Below are 27,540 nucleotides of genomic sequence, written 5' to 3'. Positions count from 1 at the left end.
AACTTTCCCCCCACAGTGGTTGAGAACACCCTTGACCACGTCTCCCGCATTTCCCGCAACACATTCCTCACACCCCGCCCCCGCCACAACCGCCCCAAGAGGATTCACCCTCGTTCTCTCACACCACCCCACCAACCTCTGGATACAATGCATCATCCTCCGACACTTCCGCCATCTACAATCCAACCCCACCACCCAAGACATTTTTCCATCCCCACCCCTGTCTGTATTCTGGAGAGACCACTCTCTCCGTGACTCCCTTGTTCGCTCCTCGCTCCACACTCCTCTCCAACCCCACCACACACGGCACCTTCCCCTGCAACCGCAGGAAATGCTACACTTGCCCCACACCTCCTCCCTCACCCCTATCCCAGACCCCAAGATGACTTTCCACATTAAGCAGAGGTTCACCTGCACATCTGCCAATGTGGTATACTGCATCCACTGTACCCGGTGTGGCTTTTTCTACATTGGGGAAACCAAGCGGAGGCTTGGGGACCGCTTTGCAGAACACCTCCGCTCGGTTCGCAATAAAAAACTGCACCTCCTAGTCGCAAACCATTTCCACTCCCCCCTCCCATTCTTTAGATGACATGTCCATCATGGGCCTCCTGCAGTGCCACAATGATGCCACCCGAAGGTTGCAGGAACAGCAACTCATATTCCGCTTGGGAACCCTGCAGCCCAATGGTATCAATGTGGACTTCACCAGCTTCTAAATCTCCCCTTCCCCCACCGCATCCCAAAACCAGCCCAGTTCGTCCCCTCCCCCTACTGCACCACACAACCAGCCCAGCTCTTCCCCTCCACCCACTGCATCCCAAAACCAGCCCAACCTGTCTCTGCCTCCCTAACCTGTTCTTCCTCTCACCCATCCCTTCCTCCCACCCCAAGCCGCACCTCCATCTCCTACCTACTAACTCATCCCACCTCCTTGACCTGTCCGTCTTCCCTGGATTGACCTATCCCCTCCCTACCTCCCCACCTATACTCTCCTCTCCACCTATCTTCTTTTCTCTCCATCTTTGGTCCACCTCCCCCTCTCTCCCTATTTATTCCAGAACCCTCACCCCATCCCCCTCTCTGATGAAGGGTCTAGGCTTGAAACGTCAGCTTTTGTGCTCCTGAGATGCTGCTTGGCCTGCTGTGTTCATCCAGCCTCACATTTCATTATCTTGGCTTCTCCAGCATCTGCAGTTCCCATTATCGAATAGATGCTGCTTTGCCATGAATGCTTTTTTAGTGTTACTGAACCTGCATTCATTTGGGAAAGTAGTGAGTTTTTCATCACACCCAGTCCTAATTTCTATTTTGTATATGGTTGAAATCCTTTGGGGAGTCAAGAGATGGATAGACTGACCTGCTTTTGTATATATGGTGGATTAGTTATATTTCTGGTGAGTCGTGACCTCTGGATATTGGAGACTAAAGTCTGTAGAGACATACACACAAAATTTGAGGGTCACTTGCAAAGAAGTTGAAGGTGATTGAGGCATGTAAATTCCTTGGAGAAGATGATTGATCAGTTTGATGATTTGAAGGCAATGGCTGCTATTCGATATGGTTTCCATACAGGAGGTAACATGGAGTGATCAGATTTTTTAAAAAAGTCTAAGCCCTATGCTGTGCTGCTGTGACATAGGTCATAATCATTGTCAGTGTCCTGTGGGCAAATGTGGATTTGTTGTCCCACTACTTAAGCAACTTGGTGCTACCAAATGCTTCTGAACATCTGGAAAGGACTGGCTCAACCATGACATTTTGACAGTGAAATAAGGTGCCTGGAGAAAACAATGGCTTCTAACAATACCCCGGCATTGTTCTCATGCTTTGTGTTGCCAGGTATCAGATGAAGTTCCAGAAATGCTATGTCTACTCATCTTAGTTAAGGTATTGTACAGTATTGAAATTGCCTACTCAATTATGGCAGGAATCCAGTATTATTTTTATAGTGAAAATAAATTGAATGTTATAAATTTTCAATGTGAGTATCTATTTTAGTTAGAGAGATAGTAGGAACTGCAGATGCTGAAGAATCCGAGATAACAAGGTGAAGAGCTGGATGAACACAACAAGCCAAGCAGCAGCATAGGAGCAGGTGAGTTGACGTTTCGGGCCTAGACCCTTCTGTCAGCTCTCCTGCTCCTATGATGCTGCTTGACCTGCTGTGTTCATTCAGCTCTTGACCTCGTTATCTCAGCTATTTTAGTTAGAAATCTTATGTTCCTATATTCCTGCTCTTCATTTTGTCAAATGTATTTGTCAGTTGATTTCTGTTTGCTTTGACTCTAAAGCTCCTATCTATCTTCCTGGCTGTTACTGAGGTACACATGACTACAGCTTGGTTGAAGATGCTAAGCTGTTAAGCTAGGTCCCAGTTTAACATTTCATTGTCAGTTTTGATGCAGATTCATAGTCCAGTGAGAAAATTTCCAAGTGTAGTGAATATTTTGATGTCAAAGCCACAATTCTCCCTCTACCTAAAAACAGAGTAATTGGTAATTCTTCCAGCTGCTACTTATAGGATTTTGCAGTGTATAGAATGGTTGCAGTACCTTAGTCAGTGCCACTTACCCACCTGTTCCTTTTAGCTTTGTAAATAATTATCCTTCAGATAAATATACAGCTAGTCATAGTCATGAGTCATACAGCACAGAAACAGACCCTCTGATCTAAATTGTCCGCGCTGACCCAATATCCTAATCTGATCTAGTCCCACTTGCCAGCGTGTGGCCCATATCCCTCTTAAACCCTACATATTCATATACTCATCCAGACAGTTTTCACACGTTAGAATTGTACCCTCCTCCTCCACTTCCTCTGGCAGCTTGTTCCATACGTGCAGCATCCTCTGCATGAAAATGTTGCCCCTCAAGCCCCTTTTTTTTTTACATCTTCTCCATCTCGCCTTAAACCTATTCACTGTAGTTTTGGACTGCGTCTCCTTAGGCAAAAGACTGCTTTTCACATTGTCTGTGCCCCTCATGATTTTTAAACTCCCATAAGATCGCCCTTCAGCCTCCAATGCTCCAAGGAGAAAAGCCTTAGCCTATCCCTATAACTCAAGCCCTCCAGTCCCAGCAACATCCTTGTAAATCTTTTCTCCAGACTCTCAAGTTTAACAACATCCTGCAGAAAAGTGACCAAAATTGTATGCAGCATTCTAAAAGTGGCCTCACCTATGTCCCATACAGCCACATGATATCCCAACTCATATACTCAGTGTTCTGATCGATGAAAGCAAGTGTGTCAAAGGCTGCCTTAAGCACCCTGTCTACCAGCATCTCTACTTTCATGGAACTATGCATCTGCATCCCTGGCTTTCTTTATTCAGCAACACTTCCTATGGCCCTACCATTAACTGTATAAATCCTTTTGTGAAAGCCAGGATAGAAACAGCCTCCAGCAGACTCCGAAAGTACTTTATACTTGCTTATGAAAAAGTTTTCTTCATGTCACTTTTAACTATTACTAGCAAAAGAATCAATCAGTTCTTGATCCTTCCACTGATGGGACCGTCTTCTCCAGATTTTAACACCTCTATCAAAGTTTCTTGCAATCTTCTCTCTTCAGAACATTCCCAGCTCTTCCAATTTATCCAAGTATCTCATGTCCCCTGAACCATTCTCATAAATCTTTTCTGTACACTACACTCTAATTGACTTCATATTCTTCCTAAAGTGTATGGTGCCTGTAATTGAATGCAATACTGCATTTGAAGCTGAACCAGAGGGTTTTTAAATATAAAATTCATCAGCCTAATTGCTTTTAAAGTCCAGGATGTTGTATCCTTTATTAACCACTTTCTCAACCTGCCTTGCCATCTTCAACAATTTATGAGCAGACACACATTGATCCCTGTGCTCTTGCGCTCCTTTTTGTTGCATGCCCTGGTTCTTCCGACTAAAATGTATCACTTTAGACTGAGAGATTCTGCAGTCTGTAAAACAACTGCAGTTTTTGTGTATCAATTGTATTTAAAAATAATCTATCCTAGCAAGTTTTGAGAAGATTTGTATCTCAGGTTGAGGTTCTGGATGTGAGTTTGCTCGCTGAGCTGGAATGTTAGTTTTCAGACATTTCGTCACCATTCTAGGTAACATCATCAGTGAGCCTCCGACGAAGCGGTGGTGTTATGTCCCGCTTTCTATTTATCTGTTTAGGTTTCCTTGGGTTGGTGATGTCATTTCCTGCATTGATGTCATTTCCTGTTCTTTTTCTCAGAGGATGGTAAATTGATTTGGAGCCAATGCGTTTGTTGATGGAGTTCCGGTTGGAATGCCATGCTCCTAGGAATTCTCGTGCGTGTCTCTGTTTGGCTTGTCCTAGGATAGATGTGTTGTCCCAATCAAAGTGGTGTCCTTCCTCATCTGTATGTAAGGATACTAGTGATAGTGGGTCATGTCGTTTTGGGGCTAGTTGATGTTCATGTATCCTGGTGATTAGCTTTCTGCCAGTTTGTCCAATGTAGTGTTTATCACAGTTCTTGCAAGGTATTTTGTAGATGACGTTCGTTTTGCTTGTTGTCTGTATAGGGTCGTTTAAGTTCATTAGCTGCTGTTTTAGTGTGTTGGTGGGTTTGTGGGCTATCCTGATGCCAAGAGGTCCGAGTAGTCTGGCAGTCATTTCGGAAATGTCTTTGATGTAGGGGAGAGTGGTTATGGTTTCTGAGCCCGTTTTGTCTGTTTGTTTGGGTTTATTGCTGAGAAATCGGTGGACTGTGTTCATTGGGTACCCATTCTTTTTGAATACGCTGTATAGGTGATTTTCTTCTGCTACAGTACAGCGAACAGCCAATGGGGAACTTCAAACCAGCGTCTACAGGAAAACAACACATACGGACCAAATACTGAACTACAGGAGCAACTATCCCAACACCCACAAACGAAGCTGCATTAGAACATTATTCCAACGAGCCACCACACACTGCAGCACAGAGGAACTACGCAGAGCAGAGGAAAATCACGTATACAGCGTATTCAAAAAGAACAGGTACCCAATGAACACAGTTCGCCGATTTCTCAGCAATAAACCCAAACAAACAGACAAAACGGGCTCAGAAACCATAACCACTCTCCCCTACATCAAAGACATTTCCGAAATGACTGCCAGACTACTCGGACCTCGGACCGGCATCAGGGTAGTCCACAAACCCACCAACAAACTAAAACAGCAGCTAATGAACTTAAATGACCCTATACAGACAACAAGCAAAACAAACATCATCTACAAAATACCTTGCAAGAACTGTGACAAACACTACATTGGACAAACAGGCAGAAAGCTAGCCACCAGGATACATGAACATCAACTAGCCACAAAACGACATGACCCACTATCACTAGTATCCTTACATACAGATGAGGAAGGACACCACTTTGATTGGGACAACACATCCATCCTAGGACAAGCCAAACAGAGACACGCACGAGAATTCCTAGAAGCATGGCATTCCAACCGGAACTCCATCAACAAACACATTGGCTCCAAATCAATCTATCATCCTCTGAGAAAAAGAACAGAAAATGACATCACCAACCCAAGGAAACCTAAACAGATAAATAGAAAGCGGGACATAACACCAGCGCTTTGTCGGAGGCTCACTGATGATGTTAGCTAGAATGGTGACGAAATGTCTGAAAACTAACCTTCCAGCTCAGCAAGGAAACTCACATCCATAATCTATCCCTTTGTGAGATGTATGATGCTATAAAAGTAAGGCATTCCTGATGCAATTATGCATCATTTGCTATTAATTGTCTTTTAATTGTCAGTTGAGGCTCAAATCTCCTGATTTATTGCAGTCTTTGTTCAAGGACCTCTAACTTTTTGTCATTGTTGTGTACCATACCGCTGTCAAGTAATTATATAAAAATGCATACAGTGTTTCATTTTTATTTGCACTGACACACATGACTTAACAATGTTTAGCATGAATTAGCCCATGCATAGGGGGATGGTCCCTTTCCTCCAGGATATGACAGTGCCTTTTCAGCCATCTCAAGAATACGCACGATGCTGTCAATCGCTTTCTTGTTGTGTGGAAGCAGCTGGCTGTCCTCCAGAGCCAGTTTTGCATATTCAACAGCCTGTCAGAAGAAAAAAGACACCCCTTAAAGGAACTTGGATTTTCATTTCAAGGAAGTTTGAAAGGAATTCTTCTTGCTTTTATGTTATGTTTCTAATAGACCATTCTTGCCCTCTTATAAAAACTGTAAGAAGAGCAAGAGTAAGCCACACACACACACACTTTGAACCTACTTCACCACTCAGCAGGATGCTTCCTGATCAGTTTCATCAGTTGCCTTGCCCTGTCTAGTCCCTGCATATCTTGTTTCTCTAATGCCTTAACTCTTGATCGTTATAGTCATTGAAAGAATGTCATAAGAGAGGAGCAGAGTTAGGCTGTTCACCCTATCAAGTCTGCTCTGCCACTGGACCATCAATAGCCCCATGGGGTAAAGAATTCCAAAGACTCACCACTGTCATATAATGAGAACTTATTCTCACACATACCTCAATAGTTGATCCATTAACCCGAAATTGATCTTTCATTCTAAACTATCCAATGATGGGAAACAGGTTCTTGCACTCCACTCCAGTGAAAACTATTTACCTGATTCTCCCAGAGTTCTCCCACTATGATCACAGATTATTAAAATATATTACAAAGTTCATCAGCCTACTCAGTGCACTCGCTGTGAATTACATTATTGTTGTCTGTGTTACAGCTTTTGAAGACAGACCAATGCAAGTTCCAGGGTTTTGAAAATATTTTCTACTTTTCTAGATTTCTATTAATATTCTTTGCTTTTGGACAGAATGATCAGTAATCCCATGTTGATTTTTTTTGAGAAAATACAGTGAAAATTGGACTGCTGAATAATCACCACCGTGATCAGATCAAATGAACAATGCACTTAGATAAGTCATTGATAATTTTTCACATGTTCTACATTTTAATTAACTTGCTCTGGTTGTAGAAAGTGTTGCAGGACTTTGACTACTGTTCAATGGGTAAAGACTATAAAGTAAAGCATCCATTGTCATATCATTTGGAACTTTGGAATTTTTATGGTTGGGTATCATGACAAAAGAGATTTACTTGGTTATAAATTTTTCTCTCAGATTTTGTATTTCTCAAAAGGCAATTTTTTAATTTAATATTTTCACAGAAAAGGTTCACCTATTTATAAACTGCATGCCGATTCTTCTACTGTTTTCCTGTGACGTATTTCGAACATTGTTGATTTGTTCAGTCTGCCAAATAAAATGCAGTTTTGATTGGCAGTAGCATTGTTAGCTGCTATGTTGCAATTTTCTCAGTTGTCAAAATGTGAGCAGAAGTTTCAGAGCAGGTTGTTGGATGTAGATTGGTTTGAAGCCTCAGTGGGATTAAGCTTTAAATAAAAAGAAAATCTTTTCTGCAGTTCGGATATCAACCAGGCAGTGAACAGCCTCAATAATCAGGATAATGCCAAGTTAATGCGCTGTGGTGAGGATATGTGTTCTAAAGATGACTGTCTTCATTTGTTGTTTAACTTTACTATTTGGGCTTCTTAAAAAAACAAACAGGTACTTTTATTTCCAAAGAATCTGAAGAAAACAGGCAATCTTGCTGCACAACCTGAAACATTAATTTGTCTGGTCTCTCCTCATCCAATTTATTGGAATACGTGTCTATGGGCACCACCAACTCAATGACAAAATAGTAATACTAGTCTGTAAATTTAGCAGAGAATTGTGATAATCTATTTTAGTATTAGATTCATTTTAGTTGAGCCTAACAATGGCCATATGCTGACTCAGTAACATGATGTCCCTCACAATTTCATGTGCGTGGTTAAGTTACCTAGAAAATTAGGAAATCAAAGATAAAAGAAGGTAGGATTGCAGATTAATGCTTGGGCAGATTGTTATCACAAAATAAAAGCAAGGAAAAATATCTGAACTCCATTTGCTGCAAGAAACATAAAAATGTAGGGAAATTTGATAATAAAACAAACTTTAAAGACTATCTTAATGTATGAAGCATTCAGAATAAGGTAGACAGACTGGTGCAAATCGAGCTAAATGAATATGATCTGATTGCAGAAATGGCTACAGGAAGATCAAAGCTGGGAACTTAACACACAAGAAGGTTTGACCTTTCAGAAAGAGTGGAGGGATGGGATAGGTGGTACAGTAGCATTGTTCTTAAGAGAAGACATGAGGATTGTTCAGATGAAGTAGAGTCCATCTGGGCAAAGATAAACAATACCAAGAGATGGAGGACATTGGCAGGAATAGTGTACAGATCCCCCAAACAGTAGTCACTGTCGGAAAGGTGATAAAACGACAAATAATAGCATGTAAAAATACTAGGGAAATAAACATGGATGACTTTAATCTTGTTGATTTCCTTAATCAAATAGGAAAGGGTAGCTACAACAACAAATTCATTGAGTGCATTTGAGATAGTTTCCTACAGCAATATATCACGGAGCCAACCAGAGAGCAGGTTATTTTGTATCTGGTTGTAAGTAATGAGGCAGGTTTAATAAAAGACCTCTGAGTAAAAGAACCTCTAGGAAGTAGTGAAGTTAACATGATTGAATTCAATATTCATTTTGAGAGTGCGAAACGTGGCTTGGAAACAGCTGTGTTTAACTTAAATAAGGAGAATTACAAGGAAATGAGGATAAAGTGAACTGGATGGATGGATAAGCAGGTAAGACAGCAAGCACGCAGTGGGAAGTAAGTCATGACTGAGCAAAAAATGTTCTGAGAGGGATAAACCAACTGTGGTTAGCCAAGGAAGTTTAAGAGAATATTTAATAAGGGAAGGGAGGAGAAAAAGCAGATAAAGAAATACAAGTTGGTGGTAGCCCTGAAGAATGAGAGAAACTCAGAACCAAGCAAAGGAGGACTTGAAAAGGTAACAAAGATGGAGAAAACAACTACTAGGGCAAAACAGACAAAAAAATGACAAATGCTTTTTTAAAAAAGTGTATAAAATGGAAGAGAAAGGTCAAAGTCAACACACATACTTTAGAAAATGGATTCTGGGGAGAATTATGGGGAATGAGGAATTGGCAGAGGAGTTAAAGAGATATTTAGCATCAGTCTTTATGGTGGAAGATAACTTTAAGCATTCCCCATTCTAAAAAATGCAGGGGAGGAATTAAGTACCATCACCTACTACAGAAGTAGTGTAAGACTAAATATTGGGGCTAAAAGCAGATAAGTGCCCCTTAAGTGGACACCTTAGTTAATCTTTATATTCCTAGTCCAGTTTGCTGAACTGTTTGCTTTTTAGGATTCTAAACAAGGTCACTACAGAGATGATGGATGCTTAGGCAGTAATTTTCGAAAAATTCTTGGATTCTGAAGAAGTACTAAAGGACTAGAAAATGTCAACTTGACACTCCTATACAAGAGTAGAAAAATATACACCAATTAGTCTATCATCTATGTTGAAAAGTACAAGAATCAATTATTGAGGAAGTAATAACAACAGTTGGAAAATCATCTCATCAAGAAAAGTTAACATAGCTTAATGAAAGGGCAATAGTGTCTGCCTAATTTATTAGAGGCTTTTTGAAGAAGTCTCAACCAGAGTGGATAGAGGAGAACCAGTTGATGCATTGTATTTGGACTCCCTGAAGTTGTTCAACAAGGTACTTCCCAAAAGGCTACCCTATGGTTTTGCAGGTCAAAAACTGGCATGGATAGAGAATGGGCAGGAAATAGTGGTGGTCAGGGGTTCTGAGTGTTGGCAACCTGTATCTACTGCAGTTTCACAGGGATCAGTGCTTGGACTGTGACTGTTTACAATGTATGTTAATGACTTGGAGGAACGAAATAAATGTACTGAAGCCAGATTTGCAGATGACCACAAAAGTAGGTGGAAAGGCAGGTTGCAAGAAGGATACAAACAGTTTACAAGGAAATATTGATAAGCTAAATAAGTGGACAAAAAGTTGGTAAATGAAGTATTATGTGGGAAAATTATTGTTTGAAGTTGTTCATTTTGGCAGTATTTAAATAGAGGAAAAACTGCAGCAAACTGCAACGCTGGATTTGATGGTACTTGTGCATGAAATACAGAAAGCTAGCACATGGGTGCAGCAGGTAATCAGGAAAGCTAATGTAATTTTGGCCCTATGTCAAGGGGTTTGGAGAATGTGTGGAGAAGTCTTACCACAACTATACAAGCTGCTGGTATGACCACATCTGAAGTACTGACAGCTGCTTTGGTCCCCTTATTTAAGGAATGATGTCATTTCAGTGGATACATTTCAGAGCATGTACAATTGGATGAACCCTGGTCTGGAGGGATTGTCTTAATGAGCAACGATTAAACGAGTTGTGATATTGAACACCATTTCTTTTGTGTTGCTGATTGAGATACTAAATATTGGACAGGCCACTAAGAATGAATCATCTGCTCTTTTCAAATAGTCCATGGAACCTTTTACATCCAGCTGAGCAGGCAGATGGAGATTCAGTTGAAATATCATCTGAAAGACAGCATTACTGTCAATGCAGCATATCTTCACACTCTCTCCTGGAATGGGACTTGAGTCCAGATCCATGTCTTTCAGCTTGCTACCAACTAAGCCATAGCTGACATTCAGTTGATTTTAACTTTTGCAGCAGCTGAGTCACAATTTATTTTCAATGATAAGACTGTAAGAAATAGGAACAGGAGTAGGCCATTTGCCCCTCGAGTCTGCTCTGCCATTCAACAGGGTCATGGCTGATCCAACTTTCCTCAAGTCCACTTTCCTTCTCTTTCCCCATCACCCTCGATTCCCTACTGTTCACAAATTTATCTTCGCCTTAAATACACACAAGGGGTCTCCCCCCGCAGCACTCTGTGGCAAGGAGTTCCAAAGACTTTAAACCCTCTGAAAGGAATGAGAGTTGATCTTATTGAAATATCAAAAAAAAATTCTTAAAGGGCTTGCCAGGATAAATCTGGGAGGATATTTTCCTCATGGGAGAGCCTAGGACCAGAAGACATGAATTTAAGATTGAGATGAGGCGGCATTCCTGCTCTGACGGTTAAAAGTCTTCGGAACTCCTTGCCACAGAGAATCTGTGGGTGCAGACTCCAGTCTGATTTTAGGCTTTAGGTTCATCACCAACAAGTGTTCTAAATTACTGAGCCAGCAGGGAAATCTTGAATTTTGCAGCAGTTGTACAATCAGTGCTGTTGGATGATGAGTGAAGATTGTGTTCCACAGTGGAATCTTTACCATGCTGGCGAGGTATACTGAACCTAGAAGGTGAAGATGGCATGGTGGCACAGTAGTTTTGGTTCCTGGCACTGAGGCAGGAACCCATATTTGATCCCAGCCTTGGGCAACTGCTTGTGCAGAGATTGCACATTCTTCCATTGTCTGCATGGGTTTCTGCTGAGTGCTCTGGTTTCCTCCTACAGTCCCTACAAGTGCAGGCTAGCTGGACTTGTTGAGCTACATTATCCAGCTATCTACAGGCTAGGTGGATTAGCCATGGTAAATGTGAGGTTACAGCGATAGGCTGGGGGACTGGATGTGGGTGGGATGCTCTTCAAAGGGCTGGTGCAAACTTGATGGGCCAAACAGCCTCTTTCCACACCGTAGTGATTCTATAAATTTGACGTAGGAAATATAATTTGCTTCCTGCCCTATGTGGGATATAATTAGTAGGTAATGGAAAATATTCTTCCCCAGAAATGTAAATTTGTCTTTTTTACCCAAAGATGCTAATTTCATCTCCAAGCATCTTTCTTATCTATTGCCTATCTGGCAATACAACACCTCTTTGTCCAAATGAATGGTTCTTCTCATGAACGTAGACAAAATGTCACTTAGTATGTGCAAGTTACCAGTATGGGCATTGGACAACAATCAGGTGGATATTGGACACCTTAGTTAATCTTTATATTCCTCGTCCAGTTTGCTGAATTAATGTAGGACCTGAGATTCTAGATTTGCCTGACTTGGTACTATAACAGATGAAGCAATTACAAAGGCCAGTGGCTTAATGAGTGGTACTATCATAATGCAACAGAACCTTTTATCTCCTCACTCGAGACCTTTTCTATAGTTTTGTTTCTTATCAATTTTGATATAAGCTTGATCCTAGACTTTAGCAACTTCATATAAATGAAGTGCAAAAAATCATGGTTGGATATTGTAATCAATATTCAAGTTTATTCTGTCAGTACATTTCAGGTTACATCATCTGATAGGGTAATGTAAATCCTACCTTTTTAAAATCCAAGAAAAGGAAATAAAGCATAGCCAGGGTCTCGGCAATCTTTCCAATTTTGCCTTGTTTTGGAAGGTATTCTTGGTTCCGCAGGTCAAAAATTGCATGCAGAACTTGAACTGCTTCTGCTTCCTGGGCATCGTCTTCAGGAGAGACAAAGTAGTTGCATTTAGAAATGAAATCTCATTCAGGTAATTGTACACTTAGTGTATGTAACCATAACCCAACAGGAGATAGTATCTTCACAAATGACAGAAATAATAAAAGTTACAGAAATAAGTCACACAACTCCCATAGTTGACTGAATTAGCAACAGCCTGGGAGGATAAACTTGCGTTTATCTCTCAGCCATATGAAACCATGTGATGCAAACAACTAAATATTCAAGATTGAAATGCGTCTTTTTACACTTTTGTCCTGCGCACATTAGTTCCAGATATACTGATAGAGATGAAATTGTTGGAATTATAATGTTTGTGACTTGTTACCATATCAATGGATGACTGATGACATGAAGTCCATTTTATTAACGCATTGATCCGTATGAGTCATCAGGGTAAGGTCTCCTGATGGCTTACTTGGTAAAGACAATTTATATCTGAACCATTTGGACTGGATGCTTCCAGGGTTGATTTTTAGTTTGTGCAGTTAAAAGTTCTACAATTTGTTCCAAGTCCACCAAAGGTCATCCAGGATTTCCTGCTCTGATTATTTTGTGATGATTCCTGTTGGAAATTTGTTTAATCTGATGTGATAGCATTTTAAATTGAACCAAGATGTAACTCAAACACTGCACAAGGCGATGGTTAGGTACCATGAGCAGTTAACACTTCTCCATTTTAAACTATAGTTTCGACAGACTGTATGCTGAAACTGATAGTTATTTAGTGGCACAGAACTTGAGTATTGCTGGAAAAATATATTTTATTCAGATAACTTGTATTCTTCAGGACAATTTGCAAAAATAGGAATATCACTGTAAAGGGGAACGACCTCATTATACTATATTTGCCCCATACCATCCTGACTTGGAAATACATCACCGTGCTTGAGTCACAATCCTGGAAATTCTTCCCCAATAGTACTGTGGCTATACTTACAACATGGGGACTACAGCAGTTCTCAAGGCCACCATCTTCTTGAGGGCACCTAGGGATGGACAATAAATGCTGGCCGAGCCAGTAAAGCCTACATCCCCTAGTTACCAATCAGAACTCTTCTCTTACACACTCTAAACACTTTGCTCTCTTTTATATTTTTATTCTTCTGAATTGCCCTGATGTAAGCAAGATGACAAACTTGGACAATATTTTTTAAAGCACTCATATTGGAATAATATCCAAGCAAGCAGCAAATACCGAGAGGAGGTTTTTCCCCTTAAATTACAGCAAACTTTGTTTTAACTAGCACCTTATGAACTGGCATTCTTGATAAACTGGCAAAAATATCCCAGAAATAACAGAAGTTTACTGTATTATCGCGATGACCAAGTAGTCAGGTGAGAGTGAGATGGCTCTCTGCCAGTAAGTTTTATTTCAGGCAAAGTTGCATTATTATTTAAGTGATTGACCGCCTGCAATACATTTCTATTACTTATTGTGTGTTTTTACATTGATTGTGGACTGCTTGGTCAACCAGGCCACTCCTGGTCCCATAGGTGCTGGTTAATAAAAGGTTTGCTGTATTAATGGATTTGACAGAACAGTTGGTGTGAGTGTGATGTGGAACATCAATTTCAAATCGTCAGTGTAAAAGAAATCAGGGTAAGTATCTTTATGCAGAATGGCTATACTACAGAGAGAAATTGAGACCGAGTGTGGATAACTTTTGAAATAGTGAAATCAGATCTGGATTGCTGTTGCAAAGGTCAGTGGATTCAAAATATTTATTCAATTCTGCTGGCATTTCCTGGTTCCCATTATTTTTTTCCAGCCCCATCCCCTAATGAGCCTACATTCATGTTGGCTTCCCTCTTCCTTTTTATATATTTAAAGAAACTCTTGCTTTTCATGTTGATATTACTTGCAAAATTATCCTCAAAGTTTATTTTCACATTATTTTATTGGTTTTTAAAACTTTCACAATCAGTTGTTGACTTGCCCACTGAGCTGGTAAGTTGGTTTGCAGATGTTTTGTCACCGTCTAAGGTAATGTCATCAGTGTGCCTCTGGTTAAGCGTTAATGTTCTGTTCCACTTGCTATTTGTCTCCCTGTTTGCTGGGATGGGTGGCATCACTTCCGGAATTATTTGTTCGCAGTTGGTATATGGGGTCCACCTCTACATGTTTGTTAATGGAGTTCTGGTTTGAGTGATGTGCCTCCAGAAATTCTCATGCGAGTCTCTGAACTCCAAGAATGGATCACAACCAAACTCGACCAGTCAAGAATGGACTGCATCACTAGAATGACCCATTACCATGAAGCAACAGAGACCAAGATCAAGAAAAGACAGGCTCTACAGGAAAATTTATCCACAATAACGACAGACAGGGTAGACACTTGGATAAGGAACCTATCTGACCAGCCACACTCAGACACTGTCCTGGTACGTGGTTTAAATGACAATTACAGCAAACACTTTACTCACAGGTACTGGCATCTACCAGCAGATGGTGGCAGATCCAACACCACAACTGGAAAATTGTGTTATAACCACACTGAGGAACCTACACAAAACTAGTGAAATTAGCAAATTTGATTACCAGAAAATGAAACCAGAGGGATCAAACACACCCTGCTTCTATGGACTCCCCAGGATACACAAGCTGGAGGTCACCCACAGACCCAGTCTCACTGCCTGTGCATTGACATACAGACTAGCAAAAGAACTGTAAAGGAGACTGAAATACTGAGTAGACCACTCAAACCACTCTATTCACTCTGCTCAAGAATTCCTCAACCTCATCAAGGACACCAGAATTAATGAGGATGCGAACGTGGTTTCCTTCGACGTGACTGCACTATTTACCTCCGTAAACACCCTCCTAGCTGAGGGAACACTAATCTCGTTACTAGACAGACCGGGGATACAGACCCCTCACAACACCAACACTAAGACCAACACCATCAGCAAAAATGGCACCCTCAAACTACTGGATCTGTGCCTCACAACCCACTTTACCTTCAATGGCAAGGTATGCAGACAAATCAGCGGAACGTTTATGGGATCATCAAGATCAGGATTAATAGCGGAAGCCATAATGCAAAGACTGGAATGGACAGCCCTTCCCACTATCCAACCAAAACTATGGATCCACTATGTGGATGACACCTTTGTTATGATCAAATGCTGTAAACTAAAAGGAAATTCATCTACTCAACCAACATCCTCACTGGCATAAAATTCACTCGGAAAGAGGAGAACAACAACAGTCTTCCGTTCCTGGATATAATGGTCGAACGTACGGCCAATGGTGAGCTCCAGTCCAGTGTACGCAGGAAGGCTACCCGAATAGATCAGGTACTTAACTACAACAGCAATTATCCCAATACCGACAAACTGAGTTGCATCAAATTACAGTTCAAAACAAGCTGCAAGACAATGCAGCACCCAGGAGTTATGGAAAGCCGAGCAAGAATACCTATACAGTGTCTTTAGAAACAATAATAGTTACACAAAATCGATACCTACACAACAGACCACAAAAGGTCCACAAACTCTAGCCACCCATCCATACATTAAGGACATATCTGAAATGACCACCTGATAACTCTGCCTCCTAGGAATCATGGTAGCCCACAAACCGACAGCTACTGACAAGGATAAAGCAATCTGACAACCACAACTAACAGAACCAACATTATTTAGAAGATGCTAATGCGAAGACTGCCAAAATCATTACATAGGGCAAACCGGAAGGAAACTAGCCATCAGGATTCACGAATGCCAACAAGCTACCAAAGAGACGTGACTAACTATCACTCATTTCAATACACCTGGACGCAGAGGGACACCAATTTGACTGGAACAATGTTGTCATTCTAGGACAAGCCAACCAAAGGCACATGAGAATTCATGGAGGCCTGGCATTCAAACAAGAACTCTATTAACAAACATCCAGAGCTGGACCTCATATACCAACTAATAAGAAACAAATCTGAAGGTGATGCCACATACCCGAACAAACTGAGACACACATATAGCAAGCAGGAGAAAACAGTGAGCTTCACTGCAGGCATACTGATGGCGTTACCTAGTACAGAGACAAGACATCGGCAAACACACTTACTAGCTCGGCGAGCAAGTCAGCAACTGCATCAACAACTCGTGCTACAAATCTTCTCAAAAACCTTGAACTTTCACAATCCTCTGGCTTCCCATAATCTTTATGCCTCATCATATGTTTATTTTGGTCTGATAGTATCCTTAACTTGCTCGATTTAACCTTTTGTGTAACCTTCTTTCTCACTAGTATATGTCTCTGCTGTGAGCAATGAGCAGTTTCCTTCATTGTCTACCATTGTTCCTTAACTGTCTTTGCTGCTAAACTTCCTCAGTCAGCTCTGCCTTAATTCCTTTGTAATTACCCTTATTTAAGTTTAAAAAGTTGTTTCCAAATCGTATACCTCCTCCTCAAACTGTGATAAATCCTTCCATATCATGGTCACTGCTTTCGCGGGGATCTTTTACTCTGACATCATTTATTAAACCTGTCTTACTACACGTCAATAGATACGAAAATACCGTGATCCCTGGTTGGATCCACAATATATTGTTCTAGTCCTGAATACACTCTATAATCCTTCCTCATGGCTTCCTTTGCCAATCTGACTATCCCAATCTACATTAAGATTAAAGTCACCCTTGATTAACGTACTGATTGTTACATTATTGGGGGAGGCAATGGCCTAGTGATATTATCGCTGAACTGTAAATCCAGAGACCCAGGTTTGAATCCTGCTGGGAAATCGCAGTTGGTGAGCTGCCTTCCAGGTGCCAGAGTCCGTGATGTCTCGGATTATGTTTTCGGGATCCTCAAAGAGGAGGGGCAGCAGCCCCAAGATGTGGTCCACCTAGGCACCAACGACATAGGTAGGAAAAGGGATGGGGATGTAAGGCAGAAATTCAAGGAGCTAGGGTGGAAGCTTAGAGCTAGAACAAACAGAGTTGTTATCTCTGGTTTATTATCTGTGCCATGTGCTAGCAACGTGAGGAATAGGGAGAGAGAGCAGTTGAACACGTGGCTACAGGGATAGTGCAGGAGGGAGGGATTCAGATACCTGGATAATTGGGGCTCATTCTGGGGTAGGTGGGACCTTTACAAATGGGATGGTCTACACCTGAACCAGAGGGGTACCAATATCCTGGGTGGCGGGGAAAATTTGCTAATGCTCTTTGGAAGGGTTTAAACTAAGTCGGCAGTGGGATGGGAACCTGAATTGTAGCTCCAGTGTACAGGATGTTGAGCGTAGTGTGGTCATGAATAAGGTTTCAAGGTCGCAGGAGTGTATCGGCAGGAAGGAAGGTGGTTTGAAGTGTGTCTACTTCAAACGCCAGGAGCGTTCGGAATAAGGTGGGTGAACTTGCAGCATAGGTTGGTCCTGGACTTTGATGTTGTGGCCATTTTGAAGACATGGCTAGAGCAGGGACAGGAATGGTTGTTGCAGGTTTCGGGATTTAGATGTTTCAGTAAGATCAAGGAAGGTGGCAAAAGAGGGGGAGGTGTGGCACTGTTAGTCAAGGACAGTATTACGGTGGCAGACATTTGATGAGGACTCGTCTACTGAGGTAAGAAACCAGAAAAGGAGAGGTCACACTGTTGGGAGTTTTCTAGAGGCCCCCGAAAAGTTTCAGAGATGTAGAGGATTGAAAAGATGATTCTGGATAGGAGCGAAAGTAACAGCGTAGTTGTTATGGGGGACTTTTAACTTGCCAAACGTTGACTGGAAACGCAATAGTTCGAATACTTTAGATGGGTCAGTTTTTGTCCAATGTGTGCAGGAGGATTTCCTGACACAGTATATAGATAGGCCAACAACAGGCAAGGCCACATTGGATTTGTAATGAACCAGGCCAGGTGTTAGATTTGGAGGTAGGTGAGCACTTTGGTGATAGTGACCACAATTGGGTTATGCTTACTTTAGTGATGGAAGGGGATAGGTGTGCCACAGGGCAAGCATTATAGTGGGGGGAAAGGCAGTTATGAGGCAATTAGGCAAGATTTAGGATGCACAGGATGGGGAAGGAAACTGCAGGGGCTGGGCACAATTGAAATGTACAAGGAACAGCTACTGAGAGTCCTTGATAAGTATGTACCTGTCAGGCAGGCAGGAAATGGCCAAGTGAGGGAACTGTGGTTTACTAAAGCAGTTGAATCTCTTGTAAAGAGGAAGAAGGAAGCTTATGTCAAGATGAGGCGTGAAGGCTTAGTTAGGGCACTTGAGAGTTACAAGTTAGCCAGGAAGGATCTAAAGAGAGAGCTAAGAAGAGCCAGGAGGGGACAGGAGGATCAAGGTAACCTCCAAAGCTTTCTATAGGTATGTCAGTAATAAAAGAATGACTAGAGTAAGATTAGGGCCAGTCAAGGACAGTAGTGGGAAATTGTGCACAGAGTCCGAAGAGATAGGAAAAGCATTAAATGAATATTTTTCGACCGTATTCACACAGGAAAAAGACTGTTTTTGAGGAGAATACTGAGATACAGGCTATTTGGCCAGACAGGATTGAGGTTCATAAGGAGGAGGTGTTAGCAATTCTGGAAAGTGTGAAAATAGACAAGTTCTCTGGCTGGATGGGATTTAACCTAGGATTCTCTGGGAAGCTAGGGAGGAGATTGCAGAGCCTTTGGCTTTGATCTTTGTCATCATTGTCTACAGGATTAGTGCCAGAAGACTGGAGGATAGCAAATGTTGTCCCCTTGTTCAAGAAGGGGAGTAGAGACAGCCCTGGTAATTATAGACCAGTGAGCCTTCCTTCGGTGATGGGTAAAGTGTTGGAGAGGATTATAAAAGATTAGATGATTATAAATCTTGAAAGAAATAATTTGATTAGAGATCGTCAACATGGTTTTGTGAAGGGTAGGTCATACCTCACAAACCTTAAGTTCTTTGAGAAGGTGACCAAACAGGTGGATGAGGGTAAAGTGGTGTATATGGATTTCAGTAAAGCATTTGATAAGGTTCCCCACAGTAGGCTATTGCAGAAAATACGGAGGCATGGGATTGAGGGTAATTTAGTGGTTTGGATCAGAAATTGGCTAGCTTTAAGAAGACAGAGGGTGGTTGTTGATGGGAAGTGTTCATCCTGGAGTTCAGGTACTAGTGGTGTACCACAAGGATCCGTTGTGGGGCCACTGCTGTTTGTCATTTTTATAAATGACCTGGATGAGGGCATAGAAGGATGGGTTAGTAAATTTGCGGATGACACTAAAGTCAGTGGAGTTGTGGATAGTGCGGAAGGATGTTACAGGTTACAGTGGGACATAGATAAGCTGCAGAGCTGGGCTGAGAGGTGGTAAATGGAGTTTAATGCGGAAAAGTGGGAGGTGACTCACTTTGGAAGGAGTAACAGAAATACAGAGTACTGGGCTAATGGTAAGATTCTTGGTAGTGTGGACGAGCAAAGAGATCTGTGTCCATGTGCATAGATCCCTGAAAGTTGCCAGCCAGGTTGATAGGGTTGTTAAGAAGGCATACGGTGTGTTAGGTTTTATTGGTAGAGGGATTGAGTTTGAGCCATGAGGTCACGTTGCAGCTGTACAAAACTCTGGTGTGGCCGCACTTGGAGTATTGTGTACAGTTCTGGTTGCCGCATTAGGAAGGATGTGGAAGCATTGGAAAGGGTGCAGAGGAGATTTGCCAGGATGTTGCCTGGTATGGAGGGAAGGTCTTATGGAGGAAAGGCTGAGGGATTTGAGGCTGTTTTTGTTAGAGAGAAGGTTAAGAGGTGACCTAATAGAGACATACAAGCTGATCAGAGGATTAGATAAGGTGGACAGTGAGAGCCTTTTTCCTCGGATGGTGATGGCTAGCACGAGGTACATAGCTTTAAATTGAGGGGTGATAGATATAGGACAGATGTCAGGTAGGTTTTATTTTACTCTGAGTAGTAAGGGCATGGAATGCCCTGCCTGCAATAGTAGTAGACTTGCCAACTTTAAGGGTATTTAAATGGTCATTGGATAAACATATGGATGATAATGGAATAGTGTAGGTTAGATGGGCTTCAGATTGGTTTCACAGGTCGGCACAACATTGAGGGCCGAACGGCCTGTACTGTTCTGTAATGTTCTATGGAGGAAATTGAATTCAAAAAATGTAATCTGTAATTAAGAGTGGAATGATTGCCATGAATCCATTGTTGATTGTCAGAAAAACCCATCTGGTTCACTAATGTCTTTTAGGGAAGGAAATTGCCATCCTTACTCAGTCTGGCCTACATGTGACTCCAGATCAACAGTAATGTGGTTGAGCCTTAACTGCCCTCTGGGCAATTAGGGATGGACAATAAATGCTGCCTAGCCTGTGACGTCCTTCATCCCGTGAATGAATTTAAGAAAAGGTCCTCATTATCTCCTATTTATTCTGTCCCACTGTATAGCTACTGTTAGGGGTCCTATAGAATACACTTACCAGTGTTTTCTTTCCCTTGTTTTATTTTTAACCTCCCCCATATGGATTCTTCCTTTTATCTAAGGAAACATATATTGGCAGTGGGGGCAATCCATGTTGCCTGCAGGGCCTATATTAGTGTCTTCTCACACTGCAGGGATTCTATGTTTCTGTCCTATGTACGGAAGGACCATGTTGTGAGGAGAAGTTGAGTAGGTTGGGCATGTACTCATTAAAGTTTCTAAGAATGAAAGTGTATGTTCAAGACTGAGACAGATTTAATAATGGCTATGGGGATACAGCAGGAAAGAGGAGTTGAGGATTATTCCCTCTATGGGAAGTATTTCCTTCCTTAGACAAAGGGATTAGAACTGCATATAATACTTCATGTATAGTTGACCCACTGTTCTATACAATTGAAGCTAGACTTGTTTGCTGTTTACTCAAATTTTCTTGCCAAAATTATTCTATTGCTAGAAATTAATCAAAAAAGAGCATTTTAGTTGGGCCACATCACTTTGCACTTGAGAGATCAGTGTCACGTTGCACAAAAGCTTAAGCGGATCTTCTGATCAAGCAAACTTGACAGTTGCGTTAAAGACAAAGAACTCTCATCTTTCCAAGGTTCCAATGTGATCATTTCAAGCATCTGGAAACCAAAGGGGAACAAAAACACTTGGTGGCAGCAGCGAGTAAGCCTAAATCATTTTAAATTACTTTAATGTTAATTGGTAAAATTGACCCAAACTATTACAAGAGTGAAAAAATAAATCAGTGCATCATGCTAAAACGAGACATACAATGTCAATTGGCACAGCAATAAATGTACAGCTACAGCCCATAATGAACTGGGCTACTGATGATACCATGGAAGCATTTGGGACGTTTAAACAAAAATGGAGATGGGCAGGCAGTAGTTTCCTAAAGGACACGAGCAAAGAAATGAGAATTGGCTATATCCTTATGTGGGCAGAGATTACAAATTTATTCAGTAGCTTGCAGTGCCGAAGCAAATAGCAGAAATCAGAGTTTTGCTTTAAACATTCAGCACTCATCCACAGCCATGATCAAGTAATCAGATCTATCAGCATCAACTTCAAGTCAGGAATTAGGTGACCCTTTAGACGACTTTGTAATGACACTGAAAAATGTAGTCAGAAAATATTAAGTATACGGATACAGATGGAAGGCTAATAATCAACTAATTTAGGATTCTACATACCCTAAACTATAAAAGTGCAAACAGGAAAGGACAAGCTATCAACATTGCAGGCTGTCGACACTGCCAGAGCACATGAAGCCATGAGTAGGCAGTTGAAAACACTGACTATTCAACAGCTAGATTATAACTAAACCAAACATGGAGGAAGAATTTCTGCACTACGTGGGAATGGAGAAATGTAAACTTGGTGCCGCGTCAGGTGTGTATTGCATGGGTATCTACAAAGGCATTGAGAAATGACTAAGTGCAATGTTTTCCAGAAGTACTGACAGAAAAACACAGCAGGAATAGGAGATGATAGCTGCTGAAGTACCATCCAGACTATTTTAATGGCTAAAAGAAATAGAGATGTTGTGTATTGTTACATTGTGTGTTTGTAAAGAGCTAGGGACTAATTAGTCCGGAAGTAGGACAACATTCCGCACTAGATTGTCAGGTCATCTGACCAGGCAAACATGGCAACTGTCTTAAAGAAAAACACTTCCCATCTGAGTTTAGAGTGTGATTATTTGAAATCATCTGGGAGCCAGAGGGCAAGAGAACGCAAGATAACAATGTTAACTGGCCATCGAATGTACATTTAGTGATTGAGCATTTGAGAATAGTTGCTTGGCCAAAGCTGGGCATCAGAATCTTTATATCTTTGTCTTCTAGGATTTTTAAAAAACACAGTCGAGGACATTTTTCAATTCCTGCCTTGAATTCCACCCTACACCTCATGCACCCCCCCCAAAAAAAACAAACATCTGACCAATAATTAACATTTTTCTTCGGCTATTGTACACTTCTTAGCCTTTATCTTTGCAATCCAATTTATGATATAATCCAAATTAACTCTTACTGCTACAACCCTGCGTAAAGGCTGCTGTCTCTTTTACTTATCATTAGAATTTGTTTGATACGGTAAAACATTAGTAACTCACATCACTGATTGGAAATTCACCAAAGATCCTCAGACAACACCTTCCAAAGCCACAATTACTTCCATTTAGAATGACAAGGGCACCAGACATATGGAAACACCACCACCTCCAAGTCGCTCACCAACCTGACTTGAAAATATGTTGCCGTTCCTTCATCGTCACTGGGTCAAAATCCTGGAATTCCCTCCCTAATAGCATTGTCCATCAACCCACAGCAGGTGGATTGCAGCAGTTCAAGCAGGCAGCTCACCACCATCTTCTCAAGGCAACTAGGGATGGGCAAGAAAATGTTGGCCAGCCAGCGACACCCACGTCCCACAAATAAATAGAAAAAAAACTAACACGTCAGTGACTGTTCAAACTGGTGATTTTACATGGCTAGAATTTGACCATCCTTACTGGAGGAATTGCCCTAAGATGTAAAAACACTACCTGTCATGTGGCTGGATTTATTTTCCATTGATATCATAGTTGTTTCTTAAAGAATGGTATTTATACAAATCACGTTAAGTTGTATAACACAGACCGAAAACATCCTCCAACTCCACGATAGTGGTGCCAGGTTCTGGTGAACTGAGGCCTGCTTTCCACAGTGTTTTCTGTATCTCTGTCTCAACAAGCTCACCCAGGAAAGTATTCCAGATATTGGTTACCTGTATTTAAAATATGAACCATAAATGTCTTTTGCATTTAAACAGGATTGTCTGCCTTTAGTTAGTTTCTTTTTTATTCACTAAGCAATGTGAAAATCTAATTGGTGTACTCAACACTGTGTCACAATAGAAATGGTTGTCAAAAAGGATCTATAGGCCAGTTATCTTAACATCATCAGTAAGCAAATTGCTAGACTTTTTATCTCTGGAATTAATCTAATCTAGTGAACCTTCTCTGAACTGCCTCCAATGCAGTTACATTCTTCCAAAGTAAGGGTATACAATCCCAAGATGCAGTCTTACCATTGCCTTGTACAATCGCAATAGCACTTCCCTAATTTTATACTCCATTCCTTTTATAAATAACGCGAAAATTCCATTTGCTATCCTTACTACCTGCTATACCTGCAAACTAGATTTCTGTAATACATACACAAGGACACCCAGATCCCTTTGCACTGAAGCATTTTCAAGTTTTGACTTAGATAAGTTGCCTCTATTTTTCCAATCAAAATGGCTAATCTCAGATTTATGCACATTAAACTCCACCTGCTAAATTTTGGCCTTATCCATATCCTTTTGTATATTTCTTCATTGTAACTAACTTGCTTGCCAAACCAGTGTGTTTGTTTACAGATGTTTCATCACCCTGCTGGGTAAGATCATCAGTGTGCCTCCGGTGAAATGCCGGTCTTCTGTCCTACTTACTGCCTCGGTTTTCTGGGGTAGATGGCATTACTTCCAGTTCTGTTTTTTAGTTGTTTGTATATTGGGTCCAGTTCAATGAGTTCTGGTTGGAATTCCAGGCCTCCAAGAATTCCCTGGCATGTCTCTGGCTTGTGCTGTTATGGGTATATTATCCCAGTCGAATTTGTGTCCTTCTTTGCCTGTATTTACTGAGACCAGTGAGAATTGGTGGCTAGTTGGTGTTCATGTATCCTTTTCTTCCAGTTTGGCCTATGTAAAATTTCTCACAGTCCTTGCATGGTATTTTGTATACTACGTTAGTTTTATTGATTGTGGTTATGGGATCTTTTACATTTGTCAGTAGCAGTCGCAGGGTGATTTTTGGTTTGCGGGCTACACCGGTACCTAGGGGTCTGTGTAATCTTGTAGTCATTTCTGATATGTCTCTTTTGTACAGTAGGGTGACTAGTGTGTCTGGCCATGTTGTATCTTGTTTTGGTCTGTCGCAGAGGTAACGGCAAATTGTGTTTTTTGGGTATCCATTCCTTTTTAAAAACTCCACATAAGTGCTCCTGTTCTGCTTTGTGCAAACGAGGGGACCCCCTCAGACCCTTGTCTCACTACCAGGCACACCAACATATAGACTGGCCAAAGAATTACAACGGAAGCTGGAAATACTTTGTCGACAATACTACCCACTCCATCCACCCCTCCCAAGAATTTCTCAACATCATCAAGGTCATCAGAATAGAAGAGGACGAGATAATGATATCCTTTGACGTAACAGCACTATTTACATGTGTAAACAAATCAACCTAGCCAAAGAGACAATTACTACACTGCTGGATGAATCAGGAAGGCAGGCACCCAATGACATCAACTGCACCCTGAAACTGCTTGATCTATGCCTCACCACCCAGTTCACCTTCAACAACTGTATATTCAAACAAAATCAATGGAACACTAATGAGATCCCCAATATCAGGACTGATTGCAGAAGCTGTAAGGCAAAGGTTAGAATGAACAGCGCTCCCCATTATGCATCTAGGTCTGCTACCTAGATGACACTTTCATAATTATCAAATGCACATGACTAGAAGAAACCCACCGATACGTTAACAACAACCTCACCAGAATAAAATTCACAAAAGAAGAGAACAATAATCAACTATCCTTCCTAGACATAATGATAGAACGTAAGAACAGCGGGGAACTCCAGACTAGTGTATACAGAAAGACCACACATTCGGACCAGATACTTAATTACTCCAGCGACCAGCCCAACACCCATAAACAGAACTGCATCAGGACATTATTCAATGGGCCACAGCACACTGCATCAATCCAGAACTGTGCAAAGCAGAACAGAAGCACTTGTGTGGAGTTTTTAAAAGGAACGGATACTCAAAAAGCACAATTTTTCGTTATCTTTGCAACAGACCAAAACAAGACACAACATAGCTAGACACACTAGTAATCCTACTGTACATCAGAGACATATCAGAGATGATCACAAGATTATGCAGACCCCTAGGTATCAGGGTAACCCATGAACCAACAACCACTCTGTGACAGCTACTGACGAACATAAAGGATCCCATACCCATAACCAATAAAACGAACATAGTCCTTACATGATATTTTGTATATTATTGTGAAAAGTATTACGTTGGCCAAACTGGAAGAAAACTGACAATAAGGATACATGAACACCAACTAGCCACCCGAGACACAACCTGTTCTCACTGATCTCAACATACACAGACAAGAATTTGACTGGGACAACACATCAATAATTGCACAAGCCATACAGAGACATGCCAGGGAATTCCTGGAGGGTCCTAGGCCCGAAACGTCAACCTTCCTGCTCCTATGATGCTGCTTGGCCTGCTGTGTTCATCCAGCTCTACACTTGTTATCTCACAAAAATTAATAAGTGGGACAAAACACCAACACTTCACCGGAGGCACAATGACTATGTTAACTAGGATGCAAAATGTCTGCAACCAAACACTGGCCGGGCCAGCAAGTCTACAACCTCATCCACAATCCAAACTACAAGTCTTCGCCAGAACTTTAAAACATGTTAGTGCCATCTACAAATCTGACTTTGGTACATTCTATCTCTGCATCCAAGCCATTAACATACATTGTAAATCGTTGAAGTCTAAGGGCCAAACCATGTGGCAACCTATTTAAGCTTGCCAACCAGAAAAAGACTAATTTGTCCTGTCTCTGCTTTATGTTGGTTAGCTAAATCTTCAAGCTAATACAGTACCCCCAGCCCATGTGAATATTACTTAGTATATTAAATTTTAGTGCAGCACCTTATCAAATGCCTTCTGGAAAAAGCTTAAACACGTACTAGCAGGCTCAAGAACAGATTCTTCCTTGCTGTTATTAGCCTGCCGAATAGACCTCCCAAATTTCTAATTTAATGCTGATCTTGCTTTTTTACAACTCCTGTGCAGCCGTAACTTTGTATGCCTCGCTCTGTTCAATCACTCTATGATCTCTATGTCCTTGTATTTTTGTTGTTTTCCAGTACTGCATGCAAAACAAAACTTTTCACCATACTTAGGTAAGTGTGACAACAATAAATCAAATCAAATAAACATCCACTAGAACCCCATTTTTATTTTGCTTGCAACATCTTTAAAGAACGCTAGAGAATTAGTTAAACATGATTTACCCTTCATAGAACCACACACACTAATGGACTGCATTTTGACTTTTCAAATGTCTCTACTTCCTGAATAATGGATTCCAAGAAATTCCCAATGACTGATATTTAACGAACTGGTCTCTAGCTTCTTCCTTTCTGCTTCATTCTCATTTTGAACAGGGGAGTCATGTTAGCACTTTTTCAATCCACTGAAACCTTCTAACGTTTGAATGTTACAACTAATGCATCCACTATCTCTGCTGCAACTTCATTTTAAGACCATAGGACATAGGCCATCAGGCCTTGGGAACCTGTAATCCCATTAGTTTCCTCAGCACTTCTTTCCTTCTTGAGTTAACAAAGGAGTGTGTCTATTAGTTACTAAATAGGAGGAGAAATAATGTAATGCACATACAGATTAAAAATAAAGGTGAATCCAAAATATTAATATTTTTTAAATGTTGACAGTTTGAGTAACTTGTGTTGAGTAGATAGTACATTGTAGCAACTATTGTTTTGGACAGTACTGTTGGCACTGATGTTGGATGACTGTGGAGTTTGAGATTCTTAACTTTGCAGGTTGATTGAAATTCATCA

The 27,540-nt window shown here is 41.2% G+C and overlaps 1 protein-coding gene across 2 annotated transcripts in view; it reads right to left on the bottom strand.

Annotated features, from left to right (window-relative positions):
* Positions 1-5,879: 5,879 nt before the first annotated feature.
* The window catches only part of zmynd12 (zinc finger, MYND-type containing 12), a 38,735-nt gene continuing 17,074 nt past the window's right edge, over positions 5,880-27,540 (bottom strand). The window contains exons 6-8 of one of the 2 annotated variants that reach the window (XM_048561769.2): positions 23,465-23,591; positions 12,241-12,386; positions 5,880-6,089 (exon numbers count right to left, since the gene is read on the bottom strand). In XM_048561769.2, the coding sequence (XP_048417726.1) occupies positions 5,928-6,089; positions 12,241-12,386; positions 23,465-23,591 (435 nt within the window). In that variant the 3' untranslated portion in view covers positions 5,880-5,927. The remainder of the gene's footprint in view (positions 6,090-12,240; positions 12,387-23,464; positions 23,592-27,540) is intronic. The other variant, XM_048561770.1, reaches the window with a different exon arrangement.

The sequence above is a fragment of the Stegostoma tigrinum genome, chromosome 28 (assembly GCF_030684315.1).
Source record: "Stegostoma tigrinum isolate sSteTig4 chromosome 28, sSteTig4.hap1, whole genome shotgun sequence".
In the NCBI taxonomy this organism is placed as follows: domain Eukaryota; kingdom Metazoa; phylum Chordata; class Chondrichthyes; order Orectolobiformes; family Stegostomatidae; genus Stegostoma; species Stegostoma tigrinum.
Note: the sequence above shows the minus strand (reverse complement) of the source record. Positions and strands in the feature narration are given on the sequence as shown.